Source organism: Pagrus major, chromosome 5 (assembly GCF_040436345.1).
Source record: "Pagrus major chromosome 5, Pma_NU_1.0".
Taxonomy (NCBI): domain Eukaryota; kingdom Metazoa; phylum Chordata; class Actinopteri; order Spariformes; family Sparidae; genus Pagrus; species Pagrus major.
This window is the reverse complement of record NC_133219.1, coordinates 3,716,913-3,739,405: the sequence shown is the minus strand read 5'-3', so window position 1 is coordinate 3,739,405 and position 22,493 is coordinate 3,716,913. Positions and strand designations below refer to the sequence as shown.

At 40.5% G+C, this 22,493-nt stretch overlaps 1 protein-coding gene across 1 annotated transcript in view; it reads right to left on the bottom strand.

The window, feature by feature from the left end:
- Nucleotides 1-22,493, bottom strand: part of adgrd2 (adhesion G protein-coupled receptor D2) — a 41,727-nt gene that overhangs the window by 4,192 nt on the left and 15,042 nt on the right. The window contains exons 16-22 of the mRNA XM_073465353.1: nt 22,049-22,202; nt 18,731-18,864; nt 17,918-18,033; nt 13,559-13,679; nt 1,824-1,865; nt 1,631-1,684; nt 1,276-1,423 (exon numbers count right to left, since the gene is read on the bottom strand). Coding sequence (XP_073321454.1) covers nt 1,276-1,423; nt 1,631-1,684; nt 1,824-1,865; nt 13,559-13,679; nt 17,918-18,033; nt 18,731-18,864; nt 22,049-22,202 — 769 coding nt within the window. The remainder of the gene's footprint in view (nt 1-1,275; nt 1,424-1,630; nt 1,685-1,823; nt 1,866-13,558; nt 13,680-17,917; nt 18,034-18,730; nt 18,865-22,048; nt 22,203-22,493) is intronic.

Sequence of the window (22,493 nt, the reverse complement as noted above, 5' to 3'; positions counted from 1 at the left end):
TGACCAAACTATGATAAGATTAGGTAGAAGAGCAACAAATGTAAAGGCCAGGTAAAACTTAGTAAACTATGTAACTTCTACCACAAGGGGGCTCTCTATCAAAACAAAACAAAAGATGTTGTCCGAGTGATGGGCCAGGTGGCGTGGAGGCAAGAGCTGCTGCTTAGCTGCTTAGAGCTGGCTAGAGAGACTTGATTGGAGCCAGACCCCCATGCAGGAGAGACATTTCCAACTGCTGGTTCACCTGCTATTGATCAGGATGGTAATTTTTTGACCTGTCCCGCCTGACCCAGAGACCGAGATTTGCGCACACACAGAGCGACTCATAGGCAGTCTAAAGGAGTTGTTGATGATTTTGAGAAGGCAGAGGCTGAGGGTCTAGCAGCAGAGGACCACATACCAGTCCCTGAAGACGAGTGCCACTGTTAAAACGCTCCAAGTCCCGGCACACCTGGCTCTTAAAGGGAATGTGAGATGACACCCTGATTGGTTTAATTTATGTTACACCCAAAAGACCCCCATGACTTACTCAGAGGCTTCTGGTGTCTTAAGAGTAGCATATCTCCTATGAGAACAGGGCAGTTTGTGGTGAGTGAGTGGAGAGTGATTTAATATAATCTACTTGGTGCAGAAAGACGGTCTGTGGCTGAGCTCAGAGCAGTCGGCTGTTAGCCACTGGAGCAGACGGAAAGTTGTCTTGTGGCATTAAATGTACTGTACAGGTTACAGTTTGACCGTGAATAAACTCTGCAGCTCCTCAATATATAAGAAGACCTCATGTTTGAGTGACAGCTATCACTATCCCTGCTAATATTAATGCTATTGCTATCCATGCTAATGATGTTAATCGTGCAACAACAGCTTCTGGTAGCGATGGTATACTGTCCAACTATTAACCACAGCCCATTGTCAGTTTGAGAAAGAATGCTAACCGTTTGACAGTTAGAAACACTGGCTGCAGTGGGACTATTCCGTTCAGTATGCTCAGCAGCGTTTAGTTATCACCTCCATTATGTTTACAAAGCTGGTGTGGAACGTGTACAGTGATGTAATTAAAATACATATGTTTTTTAAAATATAATTCTGTTTTATTACTTTGGCATTGTTTGTTTTATTGTCTTGTTTTAGACACATGCTCAATTTTCGCATTTTTTTTAAGGACAATGTTAATAATTAGACTGTTTAGTGCGAAAAAATTGTCAACAAATCCTTACAAAATATCTCCCCTAGCCTTCTAAGTAATACATAGCACATAGCACAGGCTATGCAGCCTACCATTCTTGATGACCAATGATGTGGAGGTGGAGCTGGGGGGCCCAGAGGTCTCACTGGTCTCGGGGCTGGAGGGGGTCAGAGGACTGTGACCCCAGGACGTAACTGGGGCCCTTTGGGAAGGTAGGAAGCTGGTTGGCTGGGAACAGTTCTGGGAAAAAACAACAGAACTAAATCACAAGAGCTCACAAGTAATGTAATTTCATAAAGTATTTGCACTAGTCTACTACACCACTACATTACTGAAAAACTATCCACACAAAAGCAAAGTTAGAGTTCCAGTCAAATAAACATTTGTAAAGAGGGAATTAATTTTCGGTACCATGCTGGACCTGATCATTGCTTTATACTCACTAACCGTGAAAGATAAGGCCTTCCTCTTTTCTTTGATCCTCTTTATGGCATTCCTCACCTAAATGAGAAACAGCGTTTACACCCACTGGCTTGTCCAAAAGGCTGGTAGCCTCACACACAGCACAAAGATACATTCTGAAATTCTGCTGCAGTGGTGACAGGCAGATGCAATGACAATGGACTGAATACCTTCTTACCTCACTGTTGTAAACAGCATACACTAAGAAGATATACAGGCCCTGTGGAGAGGAGACAGGCACTTTAGGAAACATATGTGAAAGGGGGAGAAGAATATACTCCATTCATACAGCTTTTATTAGAAATATCTTCATCAAATCCACTTAGTTCTTCACTCTGTAATGTCTTTGTCAAACTCTGCTTTTCTCTTAACCAACAAAGAGAGAACCATGTATTGCAAAATACCTCTTCATGCTCTCTATCTGTGTGGTTTTCTACTCCCTTTTGGCATGAGCTTCAGTTGCATTTGGCAGGGTGTGGCTGACCTGAATCCAAATTGGATCTCTCTTGTCTTACTATAAATTTGATCTAGAAGTATAATTTGAAGAAGGTATTTCTTCTAATTTTGCAGTTCAACCTCTTGTATGTCCAGTGATGAGCTGAAGAAGTGAGGATACCACAAAAACATGATCCCATCAGCAAGTACAAGTGTTTGTAGATGGCCAATAGCCACAGCTGTAGGACAACAGCGGACATTTTGAGAAAGTTGCTCCTGGAATGCACTCAGAGGGCTATATCTTACGCTCAGCACAAAGTAGCACACAACGCAAGTGTCATTGCTAGTTTCAGACCGATGCAGTTGTTATTTTCATGCCCAGCGCCCACGTTGTGTAAATAGCAAATATACCTGCGCCCACCTGTGCTCCCCTGGGTGTGTTGGTCTTAAAATGAGGTGTGGTCAGGAGCACTGATGGTGGTTTGCTATCTTGAGGCAGGAGAAAGTGACTGCACCATAGACCAACAAGAAGCTGGTCTAAAGTCAAAGGTGCATTCTCCTTCCTGATATTTAAAGGATGCATTATTCAGACAGTAAGATGTGCCTACACAGGCGGGTTCACACCGTGCATATGCTCTGATTTTATGATTTAAGAGGCTGCTTTCAGTTATTTTAAACACTTTTACATGAATGCATAATGTCACTGTAACAAATATTGTAGCACATTTAATCAGCAAGACTGAAAACTGTAGTTATAAACTCTAAAGTTTATCAGCTGTTTCTCGTGTGCAAATGTGCATGTTAATGTAGAGATACACATATGGTTTCTGCTTCTGGACAATCACTGCAGGTAATGTCATTCATATTTTCTCATTAAGGACGTATTTCACCCTCTCATCCCGCCGTTATTGATCAGGATGATACTTTTTATGACCCATCCCAGCTAAATATCAGTGTATTTTTTCATATAAACAAACAGAGTTGTTGATGGGACAGATGTTTGTGAAATGGCGGGGTAGAGGGTCCAGCAGCCGAGGATCACATCCCTGTCCCTCAGCGATGATGAGTGCCACTGTTTAATACGTTCCATGTCCTGGCGCAACTGGCTCTTAATGGTAATGGGAGACAACACTCAGATTGGTTTAATTTATGTTCCGCCCAAAACACACCCATGAGTTATTCATAGTCTAAATACAACCTCTTTGCACAGTGCACCACATTTTGCGCCCAGATTATCCACTGTTTTAATAGCAAAATGGACATGGACACGCCCTAAATGGACTAGCATGTTGCGCTTTAGACCATGTGCTACAGACCATCTAAATAGGGCCCATAGTGTTGCACTCTGTTAAAGCATGAAAAGTGACAGTAATTGGTAGTATAACAAATTAAAAAAGAGCGTAAGAGAGAAACTTAAACCCTGTTTTCTCTCTCAGTGGATGTAATTGTCAGCTTGTCACTTCTGGAAAGTTACTCATCTCCTCCAGTTTTGAAAAAGGAATTGTTTGGGGTAAGGGGGTTCAGAGACTGTTGGACCATCTAAAAGGCACTTTTGTTGGAGTATACTGGCCAATCTGCTGCCATGTCTGTTCTTAAAAGTATGCTTTGACTCAATTTGACTTAGTTTTACTTTATCACCCTCCACATCCCATAAGAGCATTTTATGATCTAGCACGCCAATCTTTAGGACAACATGGTTTGTCAGTGCCTTCCAGAACACACGTGACCTCTACAAAAATGTTTAATTGATCATTTTCTGATTTGCCACCTCTATGGTTAAGGCTTGAATTAGTTAGGCAACTAAAACTACTTTGTGAAGAACAGTGGAAGATTGTGGTCATCGTTGAAAAAAATAACAACATTGGCTGTTGGCATGGGAAAGCAGATGTCTGAGAGTGCAAACAGGGACACTGAAGAGAAACTAAACTACAAAAGTACTGAGAGCTGAACACAGAGACTTCTGAACTAGTGGTGGGACTCGATTAAAAAAATTAATCTAATTAATTAGAGGCTTTGTAATTAATTCATCTCAATTAATTGCATATCAATATTTGACACGAGAAGCAACATTTTTCAATTTAAATGGATTTTGGTATATGACTGAATCAATGAATAGACACATAAATGAGCTTACGCTTGCTTTTCAGTGTCATAAAGCTGATGAATTTTGTTTGAAATTGTCTTTCTGCATGGCAGTTCATAAGTTGGGTCAGACAACGCTATCTGTAGCACCGCTTCGGGGACGGCCTTCCATTCCGAAACACCTCCATTGCGAAACCCCTCCATTCCGAAACACCCCCACTCCGAAACACCGCTGTTCCGAATCCAACTTTAAATGCGTTATTTTTTTGTTGCGTTATTTTTTCTGTAATTAATTAATCGTAATTAACGCGATAAAGTCCCAGCCCTATTCTGAACATCTATCTTTCACAATCCCAACGCACACTTTTTTAAGCAAGAGATGGGGGCTAGTCGCAGGTTGGTTGCAGTTGTAAAACATCAGCCCAGCATGCAATATATAGCTACACATATCTGATAATGTACACAATGAGCAAATAAAAACCTAAAACTAATTGGGTAGGGCAAGGGATAAGCTGATTGGTTCTCAATGCTGTTGTCAAGAGCCCTCATTTCACACTTTTGAAAACAGAGATCACAGGAATTAAGAGCCTACTGGTGGGCTCAATATGCAAGTTGTACTAGTATCTGTAGTTACCTGTAGCTTTGCTTGCATGCCCCAAGACTTTAGCTGTGTGCGAAATACCACAAAATACTTATTATCTATTATCTTATCTCTGTATTTCACATTTTTTCCTTTTTTCAGAGTGACATCTGTTCTTTGATCTTTACCACTATAGCCCTTTTTAGACAGAAATTCACACTGAATCAAGCAGCAGTGGTATAAAGCCGGAAAGTGGCACAGATACATTTTTTGCTCTCAATGACATCACATAATCACCATCAGTAAAATGCGGACCCTTTCTGACTCTCACTGGCGGAGAGGGATGTTGTTTTCCAGGGGGAAGTTCACTGAAGTCTCGGTCAGTAGTGCTGACTGTCTACGTTAAATTTGGTAATTTTTTTCCTACACAAGTTGCGAAAGACAGTAGCTACACCAACACAATAATGAAAGGCAATGAAGACATTGTAAGTTAAATCACGTCATATAATCACAGCTAGTAAACAACGGGAGCCGCCTGGCCCTCGCTGGCGGGGACAGACACTGTTTTTCAGGCGGAAGCGTGACAAGGAGTTGGTAGGACAGACAGGATGACAGACACTTTTCCACGTATAAATTCAATATATTTTTCCTCATATAAGATGCCAAAGACACTACCAGTTACCACATTACTGTTGTTTGGTCCTGTAACGTTGCTTTGTGGGTTGAAGTGTGGGACATTTCTTGTGAGTGAATGATGAGTGTAGGATCTGTTTATTTGTCAGACTGTGAATGCCATCAGATCAACACACCCCTGTTCTGCGCTGCCGGCTTTTTGTCGTCCTCTGTTGTGGCTCTGTTACTACCACAGCAGCCAGATCAGAGGTGAACAACACTGTCCCCCCATTCCACCTCTGTAACTTTCCGACAGAAGGTGAGGCGGAATATTGGCGCAATATTCCCGCCTTGAAAAGGCAGTGTGAATGGGGCTAATGTGTCACTGTATTGTCATTTGTGTGATGTTCTGCTTCATTCTGCTGACATTCCTGTCACCTTCATTTGTCTGAACTCTTGTTCCAACTCAGTCACAGTGTCTGTGTCGTCTATGTTGTGAGCTATCTCCAGTCCTTGCTCAAAGTCTGTGTCATTTTCAGTATCATCCCTATTGACACTTTGATCCATATTTTCTGTATTTGCTTCTCTCAGTCACAGATAATGTACCCCAATGCATGTTCCTCCATGTCTGACAAACACCACTGCGCCGTCCTGACCAATGACTCCTGATCCTTCCTGACCAATGACTCCTTGCTTGCAGTACACTTTGTCTCCAGTTTCATATTTCTCATCTGTGTGACGAAGCTGTTTTCTGCAGTGCTCTCAGTATTCTTTCTGAGCATTCTGCTTCTGTTAAGGCCTTTCCCGATGCATGTAAAGCAGAGATGTGTTCTGCAACAATTCACTTTTCGTTGAGCCCTCTAAAGCTGGGGGTTTATTGGTTAGCACAGAGGGCAGGTTGGGATTCTGTCCAAAAAACAGCTGATAAGGACTGTAGCCATGGACATTTTGCATGTTTTTTTGCCATCAGAGCCCAGTCCATTGCAGTGTTCCAGTCACACCAGTTACGTGTCTTCATTTTCCATAAATCTCAGCAAGTGTTTGGTGATGTCGTTCCAGAAGTCAGTTACTCCATGCTGTAGGCAGCTGTTGTTAAACTTTTCTGTCATATCTCTCACTTCATCATTGTTGAACAGTTTCTGAAGTGGACAATGCAGTCATGGACAAAGTGTTCTATTTCTCACTATTTCAGAGGATTTCTTTGTGGTCAGAATGATTCCTGCATTAAATCGTGTGAACTGGTCATAAATGTGGAGATACCACACACCTGGTTCAAGTTCATGGAGATCTACAGCAATGCAACAATTCTGTTTAATTTTACTGTATCTTTGACAATTTTCACATTCACTTACAGTTTTCTGCAGGATGTCGTTACATTCTGTCTCTTTATTGCCTGCACTCTTCAGAAGCCTCTGTAGTCTGTCAGCAGAAGCATGACCAAATTGTTTATGAAGCTTCATTTTGTATGTTATTGTTAATATTTCATCGTCACTCTGGCTTTTTAATGTTCATTCTCCTTCATACGTCGAGCTGGAATGACCATCTTTGAACAGAGGAGGTGGTCTGCAACATTACTTATCACCCACCTACAATGCTGTACTGAGTTCACTCCCCAGACAGCTTAACAACCATCACACCTGGGCTCACCTAGCACTAGCAACCCACATGAAGACTGGTTGGGACAACAACCGACAAGTAGCCCTAACGACTCTGAAACTCAGAGCTCACACATGTCCTTAACGACTCTGTAAGGACACTCCCACACTATGTAAGGACACTCTCACACACCGTAAGGACACTCCCACACATAGTTTAAAAGCCTGCAACTCCCCTCCAGTTGGTTAGAACTGAAGAAGCCTCTTGGATGAGAGGTGAAACATCTTCAAGAAACTGAAACAAGTCCAGTTGCCTACGATACAGCGCTTAGAATTACAATGACCTGGATGACTGAGAACCTTCATTAACTCTGTTATTATTCAGCCCTGTTTTGGCCTTCTAGCTCTTACTGTCATACTTAAAGCAACACTAGGTAGTTTCGACTCATTACTACCACCAGCTGGTTGAGAGCGCAATTATCTGTTACCAGTGTCGTAAATACTGTTGCTGTATGAGCGTCCCTGGGGAAAATGAATACATGTGAATTTGTTGACGGAGCCGGTGAATCACGAAAAATCGTTTGAAAAAAACTCACTCGAGTGCCAACAACAAGCTAGATTCAGAGATAGCAGTTGGTAGTTTGTTAGCATATAGGCTGCACAGCACATTAGCATGCTAGAATTATTCTCATACCGAGTTGGTTATAGTGATTGCACTGCCTAAATTACTTCCAAAACATGATGCTTGGGCGTGAATGTGTTTAGTAACATCTGAAAATGTAACTATGTTTTCGGGACTACAACCAACTCGGTACGACAACAGTAAGTAGCATGCTAACGTTACCGATAACAACAATAGCCTAACGTTACCTCCCGACCACACTGTTCAACAATTACGTTGATTATCTGCATGAACTAAGGAATCTGCAACTTTTCAAGAAAAGACGTTCATAGTGTTTTAGTAAGTTAGTCATCGTTTACAGTCACTACATGAAAACGTGCAAGCTATCGAAACGGACAGCATTAGATTATCTCCCAGCTTTATTACGGTTATAAACTGTGGACAAATAGTGCCCCAATAAACACCACATAATAACAAATCAACTCAAAGTAAAAGTCGGTAAGATAATAAATATGTATATATGTAATATATGACTTACAAATCCAGTAGCATCAAGGCTAGGTCGCCATCAGTCTTGAAACCCATTTTGTTCTTTCAGCTCGCGCCACCGAGTGTAAGCTGGTCCAATATTTATCCGTGTCCGGGCTCGTGTTCTATCACTTTCTGTTTTTTTTTCTTCGCCTCCTCAGACAATGCCTTCTTGGCTTTTTTCGCTGGCTCGGCCATGGCGTTGGTTTACGAAAAATCCAAGTAGCTGCTGGCTAAATCCACCGACGAATAAACGTGTGACGTATGCCGTAAAGCAGGTCGCACTAGACGCCTTTACGTCAGATAGGTTCCGACCCGCTCTGAGAAGTTACACAGTGCGGTTTCTGCTGGCGCGACCCCCCTCAGGCTGCAGAGACATCACCATCCATCCTATTAACCGTTTTTCTACCACTTAACTGAGTGTAGAAACATTATTTTAAGGTCGAAAAACTACCTAGTGTTGCTTTAACTTTTATAGCCTGTTGAAGCAGCCCTTCAACAGACTATACAGGTAAAAAAATAAAAATAAAAAAAACGAGGATGGTCTGGCATCATCCTCCTACCTACATGAGGAAGAACTCCTACTGTAGTGTTATCTGCCCTCAGCTGTACACTGGCAGTAAATCTAAATTAACTAGCAGTTCTCTGGGGGTCACCCAGGGGCTAGCTCATTTTGATTAATTAAAGACCGAGGAATAGCATGGAGGGGTGAGTGGGGTAAGTGAAGACAACTAGGGAGAGAGAGAGAGATGTACAGAATAGACGGAATGTGTTAGAAAACAGACAGTGTATGGAAAGAAGTTGAAGTGAGAGAAGAGTGTCAGGAAGTAACTGCTATGTTATCAGGGGAGGAGGGTTGGAGGTAGATGTAGTATGACCTGTCATTTAAAGGCCTGACTGCCCTCCTCCAAACACACACACACACACACACACACACACACACACACACACACACACACACACACACACACACACACTAATCTTAACCGCCAACTCAAAAATGAGTTTTTCCCCAATTGGAAACATGGGTTTTGTCCAAAATGGCGCCATAAACCAGTTACTGTAATGAAATTACAGCTGCAAATGAGCGGATACAGACATTACATGTGCAAAATTGTCAATAAAGACACACAACTACTGAGTATTGACACAAACACACAAGAAGAAGCTCATTGATTCATATACTTATTTTGATATTTTCGATCAATGGTTTGGTTTTACTAATGTAAATTGTTAAAGCTTGTTGATTATTAAAAGTGCTATCATTGACCTTTCCTCTGGCACCAACATTTCCACCTGTGTTTAATACATAAACGAAATGTATTTGGCTAATTGCTATGAACTGTTGGGTTTAATGCAAAAATATTGAGGACCCAAATGCAAGACACTCTGGAGGCAGGCAGGATTGGGAACAAAAAAGCGAGCTTTATTTAATGAAAGCTGAAATCCAAAAATCATATAATCCCAAAAACTAAGAAGAGCAAAATGCCAAAAACAAAAAGAAGCAACACAAAAGCTAAAACAAAGTACCAACCAAGAGGGCCAAATTACAACTCAGGAAAAAACACTTGGAATAAAGCAGAAACACAAAGCCAGAAACAAAAAACATGAAAACAGTGGAAGACAGGGGAACAGGCTCAGGAAATAACACAGGTGAGTAACACAGAACAAACTGACAAAGACATCAAGGAACACACACGGGCTGATTACCAAACAAAACACAGGTGAACACAGAAAAGGGCGGGAAAATCACACAAAAGGAGGAACTGAAAAGCAACACACAACACATGAGGGCAAAACTTCAAAATAAAACAGGAAATCACAGAAACACAAATGGAAACATGACATGAACCCTTATGCTCCCAAATAAACAAAACTATTAATCACTTTATGTCCACTTGTAAGACACGATATCAACTCTGCACTCCACCCCATGAAATTGACTACATCTGACTAACTGATCTGACTAACATACATACACTGAACAAAAATATAAATGCAACACTTTTGTTTTTGCTCCCATTTTTCATGAGCTGAACTCAAAGATCTAAAACATTTTCTATGTACACAAAAGACCATTTCCCACAAATATTGTTCACAAATCTGTCTAAATCTGTGTTAGTGAGCACTTCTCCTTTGCTGAGATAATCCATCCCACCTCACAGGTGTGGCATATCAAGATGCTGATTAGACAGCATGATTATTGCACAGGTGCGCCTTAGGCTGGCCACTCTAAAAGGCCACTCTGAAATGTGCAGTTTTATCACACAGCACAATGCCACAGATGTCGCAAGTTTTGAGGGAGTGTGCCATTGGCATGCTGACTGCAGGAATGTCCACCAGAGCTGTTGCCCGTGAATTGAATGTTCATTTCTCTACCATAAGCCGTCTCCAAAGGCGTTTCAGACAATTTGGCAGTACATCCAACCGGTCTCACAACCGCAGACCACATGTAACCACACCAACCCAGGACCTCCACATCCAGCATGTTCTCCTCCAAGATCGTCTGAGACCAGCCACCCGGACAGCTGCTGCAACAATCGGTTTGCATAACCAAAGAATTTCTGCACAAACTGCCAGAAACCGTCTCAGGAAAGCTCATCTGCATGCTTGTCGTCCTCATCGGGGTCTCGACCTGACTGCAGTTCGTCGTCGTAACCGACTTGAGTGGGCAAATGCTCACATTCGATGGCGTCTGGCACGTTGGAGAGGTGTTCTCTTCACGGATGAATCCCAGTTTTTACTGTTCAGGGCAGATGGCAGACAGCGTGTGTGGCGTCGTGTGGGTGAGCGGTTTGCTGATGTCAACGTTGTGGATCGAGTGGCTCATGGTGGCGGTGGGGTTATGGTATGGGCAGGCGTATGTTATGGACAACAAACACAGGTGCATTTTATTGATGGCACTGTGAATGCACAGAGATACCGTGACGAGATCCTGAGGCCCATTGTTGTGCCATTCATCCACGACCATCACCTCATGTTGCAGCATGATAATGCACGGCCCCATGTTGCAAGGATCTGTACACAATTCCTGGAAGCTGAAAACATCCCAGTTCTTGCATGGCCAGCATACTCACCGGACATGTCACCCATTGAGCATGTTTGGGATGCTCTGGATCGGCGTATACGACAGCGTGTTCCAGTTCCTGCCAATATCCAGCAACTTCACACAGCCATTGAAAAGGAGTGGACCAACATTCCACAGGCCACAATCAACAACCTGATCAACTCTATGTGAAGGAGATGTGTTGCACTGCGTGAGGCAAATGGTGGTCACACCAGATACTGACTGGTTTTCTGACCCCCCCAATAAAGCAAAACTGCACATTTCAGAGTGGCCTTTTATTGTGGCCAGCCTAAGGCACACCTTTGCAATATTCACGCTGTCTAATCAGCATCTTGATATGCCACACCTGTGAGGTGGGATGGATTATTTCGGCAAAGGAGAAGTGCTCACTAACACAGATTTAGACAGATTTGTGAACAATATTTGACAGAAATGGATCTTTTGTGTATATAGAAAAAGTTTTAGATCTTTGAGTTCAGCTCATGAAAAATGGGAGCAAAAACAAAAGTGTTGCGTTTATATTTTTGTTCAGTGTAAATAAATAATAAGTAAATACATACTGTAAATACATAAATACATAAAATTGACCATTTTACCACCACAACTACAGTGGCTCTACTAAATTGTTAGGACTGTATGTTGTTTCTTTCATGTAAGATTGATATAGAATAAATATGTGAGGTGATAATGTGCTTTAGAGAGCAATTGTTTTCAAACAGTTGCCTCTCTCACTGTCTGTCACCTTTAAACCATTCCAACAGCTACCACTAGTTCCTCATAAGACACTGATTGGTTCAACTACTGCGTGTTCTGTCACATAGTTTGAAGCCTGGTAAGAGAGATTCTTGAGATCAAGTGATCATCTGGTTTCACAAATCCAGCTGCATGCAAAGTACAGTAACATTTTGAATGCTAATTGTATGTGCGTTAAATAGTGCAAAGATCCATCTTGAAAAAGGGATCTATAAATAAAGGATTAAATAAATTTAAGGCTAAAGGGTAGTAACAGACTTGGTATGGTATGGATTTTATGAATTTGTTAGCAAAAAGTTTCTTACTTGCTTATCAAAACAATTGCAGAGCAAAAATAGCATTCATTTGGACTCATGTTTATGTCTACCTGGCAAGCACAAAGTCCAAGCTCAGTACAGTTTAGCTCTGGTTTTGGTCTCAATCAATTCTTGAAATCTCTTTAGCTGCTTAATACTCTGCTATGTCCACTATAGTCTCTGTGTCTGCTGTTTGCTGAGGAGCAGGTGTACAGTTGGTTTGTAGAGCTTTTTCACTGAAAACAATTGCATGCTTTGTTTTAAATACAACAATATGTGAGTGGTGGGAATGAACCCAAATAGTAAAGTTATAGCTGGACAGCAAAAAACTGAAAGTCATCTCCGTAATAGCCAAGGGATGCTGCAGATAAATGTGATAATTCTTTGTAAGTTCATCTCTACAAAAGAGTGTCACATTATTTTCACATTGTCATTTGATACATTTTTACCACTGAATATTGATAATAGCCACTTCAATGGTAATACCACTATGTTTTAGTTTGCCAGTAACCACACATAATCTTAGACTTCACACGTTTATCGCAGATGTAGTGATATGCCTAATTTCATGATATTGCAATAAAAAAATGCTGTAATACCGTCGTGAGACTGTGACGATATCTATGAGTCTATCACGTGGTTATTTTACATGTAAAGCTCATGGATCTAACAAGGGAAATCAGTATGAATGCATTCTACTACTACCACTGAACATACCGTTACCGAAAATACAGAAATAATAATGTGTCAGTGGCGCTGACAGAGATTTTCGTGGCCCTGGTAGTACAGTGGACAACAAGACGGAGGGAGATTGGTGGGACGCGGCCAGCGGCTGTCCCCTGTGTCACAATCCCCTGGGTGTCCTTGTAGTCCTGCTGTACAACCAGAGGGAGGGCTAGGCACTGTATTGTTTTGCAATATATAGTCCAGTGGCTACTTTTCACACATACGTTGGTCATGGCCGGCTACTTTTATTTTACTAAAGAAGGAAAGCAGAAGGACTTCAAGTAAAAAGTAAAAAGGATTTGTATACAAATAATAAATGCTCTACACATCACATTTATTATTATTAAAAGTAATTTTGACGTAGATTAAAAAAATGCTCTACGTGTTTATGAATATTCGTGTATAAATAACTGTATATATGTTCAGTAATATAATACAGTAATGTACCTTGTTACCACCTTCATATTGCATGATTGTATTAATGTGAGTCAACTAATGGTTGGTTTAGACAGTTCTAAATAAACCTTAACATTATACAATAATCCTGATTGTATAAAGCATGAGCTTTGGATATGAAAATGAGATCAAATTTGAAGATATTCTGTATCTCTGTTTACCTGGAAGGCATTGAGAGCGATGAAGATATAAGCAACTACTACAGACAGATGGACAAGCACTCCACACAGCCAGGTCAGACCCAGCACTGGCAGCAGGATAAGAACTGGACGGGTAACAGCCCTGCAAACATACACAAAGCACAATAATAATAAATGAATATAGGATGTGCATTTATCACACACACATACCCTCAAATACAGATGCACAAGAGGCGCCTAATGATTCCTCAGTACTCTGTGAACCTTCTTTTTGTCAACCATTTTAGAAACATGAATATACGTAGACTGAAGGAGACAGCAGTATTTTCTTCTCAAATATTTCCTCCTTGAATCCTCATCAAACATCTCTGCACAGCTATAGATTTTACCGTCTACCACAGTCATACTCCTGTTCCTTTGCAATCATCTTTTCAATGGTGCTTATATGGCCAATAACTATTTCATGGGGCAAGGCGGAAAAGGTTGCCTTTGTTCAAACCACTATTGTTGTCACACTGCTGCACCTGGGTAGAAAGATTGAGTTTTCAGACTACACTGTGTCTGCAAGGACAAAGCCGGCACTCACTTCTCTCTCTTCCCTTTTATTTTTGAAAGACGTTTTCCCTCTAATCTCCTGAATTCATGTAACATTCTAGAGCTGGCACAAACATCAACTTTCAGTCTGTTGGTGAGGGAATGAAGAGACCCAGTGAAAATGGAGATGCCGTTATAGAATTTCCATTAGGCTAAGACAAATGTGTGAAAAGAAAATTTGGATGGAAGCTGCATGTTGGGTTGAAGGACTTTTAACTTGAATATGAAAAAAGAACCAAGCCTCTCCTCAGTCTTAAGACAGTACTGCTTCTGATTGTAGTGTACTGACCTGTGTATGTACAGTACCTCTGCAAAAGCACATCAGTATTCAAAATACTGAAAGAAAATGTCACGAATACACACAGCATATAGATGTTTTAGCCATTAAGTATGCACTCTATTCAAAGTACAATGTGAGTAATATTTAGATGACAACCGCGCATTCAGTATGAATCAGCTAGTCACAGGCAATGATTCATTACATTAAAGACAGTGTTCACCTAAAAACACAATTTCTCACTGAATGGTGAATAATTTTGGTTTTATTTGTCCAGGTTTTGAATTTCTTTTGATATTTTCCTTTTGCACATACAAAAATGAACTGAACATTTATTGGGGTACAACATTATTTGGTCTTTGTGGTTGCTGGGGTGTCTGACAGAATTAGAACTAGATCTTCTTTGGTTGGTGTGCTGGCAATCTAAGTTGCAGGAAGTTGGCAAGTTGCATGGCACGTCGTATGGATTGGAACCCAGGTGATGTGTCTGCACAGAGCCCTAAGGATATGAAAGACAACACCCAACCCAGCCAAAGTCTGTTCACACTGCTGCCATCTGGCATACCACCAGACTACAGAGCAGCTGTAAGACTCCCAAACTTATCGTCTGCACTCCAGAATAAAAAAGTTATATTTTTTGTTACTTTTGATTAATTAACCCATTTATAAATTTTTTTCTGAGTACCATAAAGGATTATTCAGAAACAAATGAGTTTGAGGCTGAGTGCCACTGACAGAGAAGGGAAGGCAGAAAATCAAACTAATACATTGTAAAGTGTACATTAGGGTTGTCAAAAGTATCAATACTTTGATACTTTTTGATTTCACATGCTACAATCTATATTAATTAAATATTTTATAGTATTAAAAGTACCAATGCTATAAAAAATAAAGCAAATAAAACAATGGGAAAGAAAATCAGCTAGTTCTCAACCTGTGGCTGTAGTAGGCAGCACTATGTGAGTGGATGTCAGAATAGCCTGCAAGCAACTTGTCTCTGTTAATATATAACTGTTATTTTTTAAAGCTGCTTAAGAACGGTGACAACAAGAGGACCACTACAAATTTGGCATCAGCACCCTGATCTCTTCAAAGACATGAGAGAGGATATAATATAATTTACTGTAATTTACTTTATTTTATTAATGAAATCCAAGTCCAAGTTATGTTAATGATGCAGCAATATGATGCTGATAAGCTGATAAAGTGTCCCCCAAGTGAGCTACTGTAACATTAGCAGCTATTGTAAAACACTAAGCTAACAAGCTTTTTACCTCAGAGCATGGCTAACGTTAGTTGGCTACCTTGAGCCTTGGTTAAGTTTGCCAGTTACTTTAGGCAGTGGCCAGACAGCCCAGTCGACAGGATATAATATCACAACGGTGGATGGTTTCAAGGACACCTGGGGATATTTCCATCTGTTTTTGTCGTGTCAAAAGCGGGTGTATTTATAAGGAGACCTGCGGACAATTCAAGCGGTTATTGTGGTGACCAAAACAGGTTTTGTTAAGCCACAATGTCTTCCTAACCCAATGTCACGGTGCCTGTGGTGGCAGTTGGGGTTTTTGTTTGTCTGTTTTCCCCCCTCCTATCTCCTTCACCTGCACTTTCCCTCGGAGTGTCTGTGTCCGTGGGCGTGGTCACCGGTTCCCGTACCTGTTTCCCATCAGCTCATCATCCTCTGGCTATATTACCCTGGTCTCTCCACTACTCCGGTGCCAGATTGTTCCGTCACATATGGTGATATAATCAAGCTCAAGTTGTTTCCTCAGTGAATTTTGTCACTAAGTGCTTCTAGTTTTTTTTTTGCTATTGGGCTTTTGTCTAAGACTGGATCTCAACTCATGCTTTCGCTTTTTTTCCTCCTCCATGTTCAGATTTTCCAGCGTCTCTCTGCTCAGCTCTCAGCCGCTCTGGCCCGCCTGAAAACTCTCACCGTCATCTCCAGACCACACCACCCAACCTGCCTGCCCTCACCTTTCATTGTTTAACTTTTGTTTGCTAAATAAACACCCTTGGACCATTTCTCTACCTCCGGACTCTGCATTTTGGGTCCACACAAAAACCCCAAGCCTCACACCCCAACCAAGTGGTATTTGGGCCTAAACCTAAGCAGAGCATAAACACAGCATTGTGACAAGTGATAAATAGGAAATTCAACCTGAACATGTGTAAAGTTGCAACATAAAGAAATGTTCAGTTCGAACTTTTCTGTGGTTTTGCAGAAACTCACTTGCTAACACTGGGTTGGGCCAAGCTGATCTGTATCTGTCTCCTTCTTTATATAATTAAAAATAAAGAATGTGTACAAGGTAGGGAAAACAATTCAGAAGAGTAAAAATAATTTAAATTACTATAAATATTACAGATGTGTTTGTATGTGTTCAGTGATTTTTACTGTATGAGCACCTGTTTGGGTTAATAAAAGAAGAAAAATGTCATACTATTTTTTGTTCCTTGGATTGTGTTGTTTTTAGTATACTAGTATTATGTCTAGTACTAGTATATATGGCTGAAAAAATCTGTTATTGTGGCAATTTTGGTATTGTGATGTTTGTGTACTTTGTACAAGTAAGACTGCATTGTTGGTATGAGTCATTTCATTTTTATTTTCTTTAAAAAAGGTAAATTTATTAATTCATTTTTGATTTGTAATAAAGTGTGACATAAACGAAAACACACTTGAGCAATGACAGACAGTAGCATAAAACAGTTCCATGTTTTTGTATGTATGTTTGGATCAGAGGCAGTGGCATGAACAAAATGATACAGTGTTAATGTTATACTGGTAATCAATATGATTTAACCACATTAACATGGGATTTGTTGACAATAGGAAAAACATAGCCATATTTATCCTGTAACAGGATTATAAATGATAAAAGTAGCAGTATTTTTGTTAGATGACTTTGATCATTCAGAATTGTGTTTTCAATGTGCTATAACAAAGATGAAGAATGTAGATGTTACAGAAGGCCTTTAAACAGCCCTCAGTGTTTGTTGAATGGCAGAAACTTTAAAGTTTCCATTCAACCATCACTATTGCTCTTATATGGGATTTTTTATGGGAAAAAAACTGACTAACTGAAGAACTGAAAACTGCTCGATGGAAGTGTTTAACATGGCAGCAATTATAAAATAATAGAATGTATGGTAGAATGTAATTTTAAGAAACGGCAGATCACAAGATGCAGCACAAACACACTCACACACAGACACACATTCACCAAACACTCACAATTTACACAGACACTGAGTTGTGTTGGGACCAGGTGCTAAGCTGATAAGCCCTTACAACTCCCACAGCAACTCCCGAGCCTAAACTCTCAATCTCTCACACTGTCTCTATTGACTATGGCTGGCTCGACCAAAAAGGAAACATGCATGAGAGAGAGTGTGTGAGAGAGAGTGGGTGCACAAGAGAAAAAGACTCATGAAAGAAAGCAGACAAAAAGCAGGAGGCGAGAGAGAGTGTGAGAGAGAGAGGTAGAGAATCCATTCTATCTCACCAGGTGAGGTCAAAGGTCTGCATCTTTGATGCTGAGCTTGGACTGAGCATCTTAGCACGACGACGAGCACTGGAAACGGTCACCATGACAACCCGACACAGCACAACTGCATTGACCTGCAGGCAGAGGACAACAGCATCAACATGGCCTCCAGCAAACATGAGACGTGCCTCTGCAGATCCACTTGGCCTCAGGCTCACCTTTAGAGGAGGGAAAGTTTACCCTCCTCCTCAGGCTGCAGGAAATCACATCATAGTTATCAGTACTCAGCTGATGTGCATTATTTCATTTTTCATTGCTTCAGGCCTATCTGAAATTGAAAAATAGAACATAGAAGAAAAATAGAAGGGAAACTAAGAAGCTTTGAGATTTTGGGGGATGGTAATTCAAGGATTATATCGCTCATTTTTAAAGGTTCTCTGTGGAGTTTGCAGCATTTAGTCTTTTTGTACTAAAATGCATTGCATGTATCATTGAGGCCCTGAAAGATGTTCAATGTGTTTCCTGAAAACATTTGTGAGGTCACTTTTTGAATATTTAGAAACTTGCGTTTTCCTTGTGATTTAGGGCAGGAAATGGATCATCCACATATCAGTTTAGGTGTGTCCTCCTGTTTGCACTAGATGCAGACAGATAGGGGACTCGCTCATCAAAACATTGCTTCATAGTGCTACTAGCTATCAACTCCACAGGCTAGCTTTAAAGAAAGGAAGAAATATAGCAAACGCACACACACACAGACACACAGACACACACACACACACACACACACACACACACACACACACACACACAAAGAATATGATTACATACCGCCAAGACAAATATAACAGGTCCCACAAAGGCCCAGATGGTGTCAGACCTCACATTGAGCCAGCAGTGATCTTCTGCCTTGTACTCATCCACTGATACTGCCAATGTTACACCAACTATTAGAACAGGTAGTCCTGAAAAACAATTTAATACAAGATGAACTATGTGCTATGGCAACAAAAGAAGCAAAAGAAGCTGTGTGTTTAGACATATTTATGGATAGGACTGCTGTAGCAACAATTGAACAGATTATTTAGTCTGCTCTGTTTGCTCAGTCTATTTAGTCTCAAGGGGAACATTGTGAACATTTGCATGTAGAGCTGAAGGGAACACCTGAATATTGAGTGTTTGTGTTCTCAGCTCATAAGCGACATAACACACTCAGATAAATTTGGGAACATGAACAGTAACAGCTGCAGGATGTTTTTCTTTTTAAATGGGTTAAGGATGCAGTATAGAATAACATCACATCTATCACATCTTGTATGTGTAAGCATCAACAGTGAAGTGAATATCAAAAAATCATCATCAGGTTGGTCGAAAGAGTCTGCAGTCCAACTAGCAGCTCCTATAGGCTCAGAGCACAGAGGCCCTGTGGTGGCATTAGAGCAAAACCCAGGGGCCATTAAAATCCTGGATACCCATGGAGCATGAATGTGCGCAGTATGACAATCTTCCTGTCGATTAAAGAGATCACCTGTGTGAGAAGTGAGACTTGTTCCTGAGGATAGTGCAGGAGGAGTGGTGTTTCCACAATGGAAAGGGTTAATCATCTGGGGAGCGTAGGTGTGCTAAGTACATTTCATTGCATCAGCCAGTTAGATTTTAATATTTATTGTGTGTAAATGCAAATCTTGGCCTGATGGTAATGCTACAGAAAAGGTAATGAGGTCACCACATCAGGGTTCATCCTCTGAGGACTATTAATATCCACAATGTATGTGACAGAAGTCTGGCCAGGAGTAAAGATGCTTTGCTCTAACCACAGACAGATGACAGACTGATATTCCAGACTGGGACCTTTTGACTGATAAATTATTGAGAACTGGTGCAGCACTTCCTTTCTACAGCGTGGTTTAGTGGCCCAGGAAAAGCATTAAGCATTGTGATTTGAGTCAAACACATACACAGATGAGACAGACAAGATGAGAGACAGCAGTCAGAAAATCGACCGCCAAAACAGAGCTTTAAATCAATAATGGACTCCTACATGTTCATCCTTCCCATGTGCAGTTCAAAATCAGTATGACTCATATATGAGTGTGGCAGCTATTAAAAGCACCAATACTAGACAGCACAGAGCATGTTTTGAGCAAACATACCCACCAAACAAGACCAGGAAATAAAATATGTTGGATGGGACTGGGTCGTGAATCATGATGCTTGAGGTATTTTTCTGTAAACTGTAAGAGGTCCACTTTTTTTTTCAGAGGATTTTTTTCTCTGAATCCAGCCATTCTGCCAGGGGTGGGGTGGGGGTGGGCCAGACTGTATTTCTTTGTTTTTTAAAATAAAATGGGTACATGGAATGGAACTGTCTGTTTTTAGTAAAATGTGTGGCCTCTAAAAGAACCTCAGATTTTCTCAGTACCTGAAGTGCTATTAATGTCTTTCCTCATATATTTGGTTTCACTCTGGACTTTGCATGGAGTTCTGTGCTTATCAATACGGTGCTTACTGGCTTCGGACTGGCTTTTGAACATGTCACCAATGCATTGCCATGGCATCATAACAAAAAAATAAAAATAAAATCCTATATAGCAACTCACATCTGATTGTGTAACAGTATCTTAACTGCCAATATTAGAACCAATCTTATAACTTGCTCCTGGCTTACAGCACTTAAATATTGAAATACTTATTTTTGATTTAATTGTGATCTACAAATGGTTAAACATGGTAAGATGTGCAGCTTGTAAATCACAATCAAATAACAGTTTCTATGTAAAGCATGGACATGTACTAGTAAGTTGTCCAGCATGCTATGAAGCCCTGGAACTAACAAAATGTAGTAAAAGCTTAGGACCTTAGAATACATGATGTTAATGAAATAATCTGAGCACGTCATGTATCAGTGTGATGTTCTTGATTATTTTATTTCCCAGAAGGAATGAAATAGAAGAACTAGCCATGTTAGCTGCCTGCCCGTGCCCTCCCCACCTGTGTGTCCCCACATGAACTCTCCCTATCATCAGTCTGAGGACAGCAACATGTCCCATTCCTCCAGCAGCTGAGCCAGGCAAAAGTAAATCCCACTCTCAGTAACATTACAAGTGAAGTCTTCAGGGATGACTAAACACACATTAAGTGTGAATGTAAACTCTCTGTGAGATTATTGCTCTGGCCTTCAAGCAAATTGTGCTGTAGCACTTCAGAGGCAGAATCACTTAAAACACTTTTCCCTGTTTTTGTTCTACATTCTACTATAAAGTCTTCTTTTGTGCTTATTGTTGTTCTTAATCCTGATTTGACAAACAACTACCTCGCAAAGATTATTGCGCTTTTTTATGTTTTCATCTAAATTATACACAAACAGTGAGTGAGACCAAGTTAGTGTGTTGGAACAACCACGCAAATAGAGTCATATTTGGAAGTAAAATGTGACAGCCACATTTTGTTATGTTGCATAAAGACACAGTCAAACCAGTGACAAAACAACAAATTTAGATGCAGTTCTGTTTAACTGTCTATAATATGTGTGAAATAAAAGCGCAGGATAAAATAACACATGTTTTTGCTTACTGATTAACTTTGTGTCTTTGAGAATGAAACTTGGAGTTCAATAGCCATATCAAGGTGATGACTGTGGCTTAATCACTGAAAGTCATTATCAAGGAAATAAAATTATAGCTTAATTTTATTAACCGGGAAAGTTAATAACAGGAACTGTTGTGATGATGTCAAAATGCATGACCATGGTGTGCAGGATGCTGACTTTTTTCACTGTAATTTCACAAATTCTGGATTACTATCCTGTAAAACACACAGTTACCTAATATTTTGTGATAATGATATATTTTGATATACTGTGATGGAGAAAAAAGTCATGTGTCATGAAGTAAAATCAGAATCAGCTATTTCTGCTGGTCTTGGCTTCAGTACAGTATAATAGCAATATAAAGACAGTACCAAACATTCTTCTGTAACTTCTGCTGCTGGACAAGATGTTACATATGGTACACCTTGTACTGTTAGAGTATTGTTGAGTTTAAGAATATTATCATGGCAGATAAAAATAAATCGATCCAAATCCACTGTTTACTAGGTCATACATCAAACTCCCACCTGACAAGCCACTAAAGGGAGATGAAATTTTACCCCAGCCAATGATGTAGTAGAGCTTCATCCTGCGGTCCTCGCTGATGTTGACAGACACGACTTTGCTCCAGAGCAGCAGGCCCTCAACTAGCATCCAGGAGAAGGAGGCCATGAAGAAGAGGTGCAGCAGTGCAGTCACGATGAAGCATGCTGCCTGCAGGATAAGAAATATACAAGAACAAAGATGGTCTGTGAGCTAGGCGGCAGTGTTCACGACACTCATTAGATGAAAGGGACTATTCTTTGAGTTTGTACCTCATCAGTGGAACAAAACTGTTTAATTTTGTCCTGATAAATGTGCGCCCTAAAAACATATGGAGATCATCAGTAGATTTCATGACAATCTTTATATTTAGACTAAATTTAAAAAATCTGAATCAGAGGTCTGGAGTTAACACTAATATTTCTTATGTGCTGGTTCAATTTGTTGCCTAATGGTATGGGT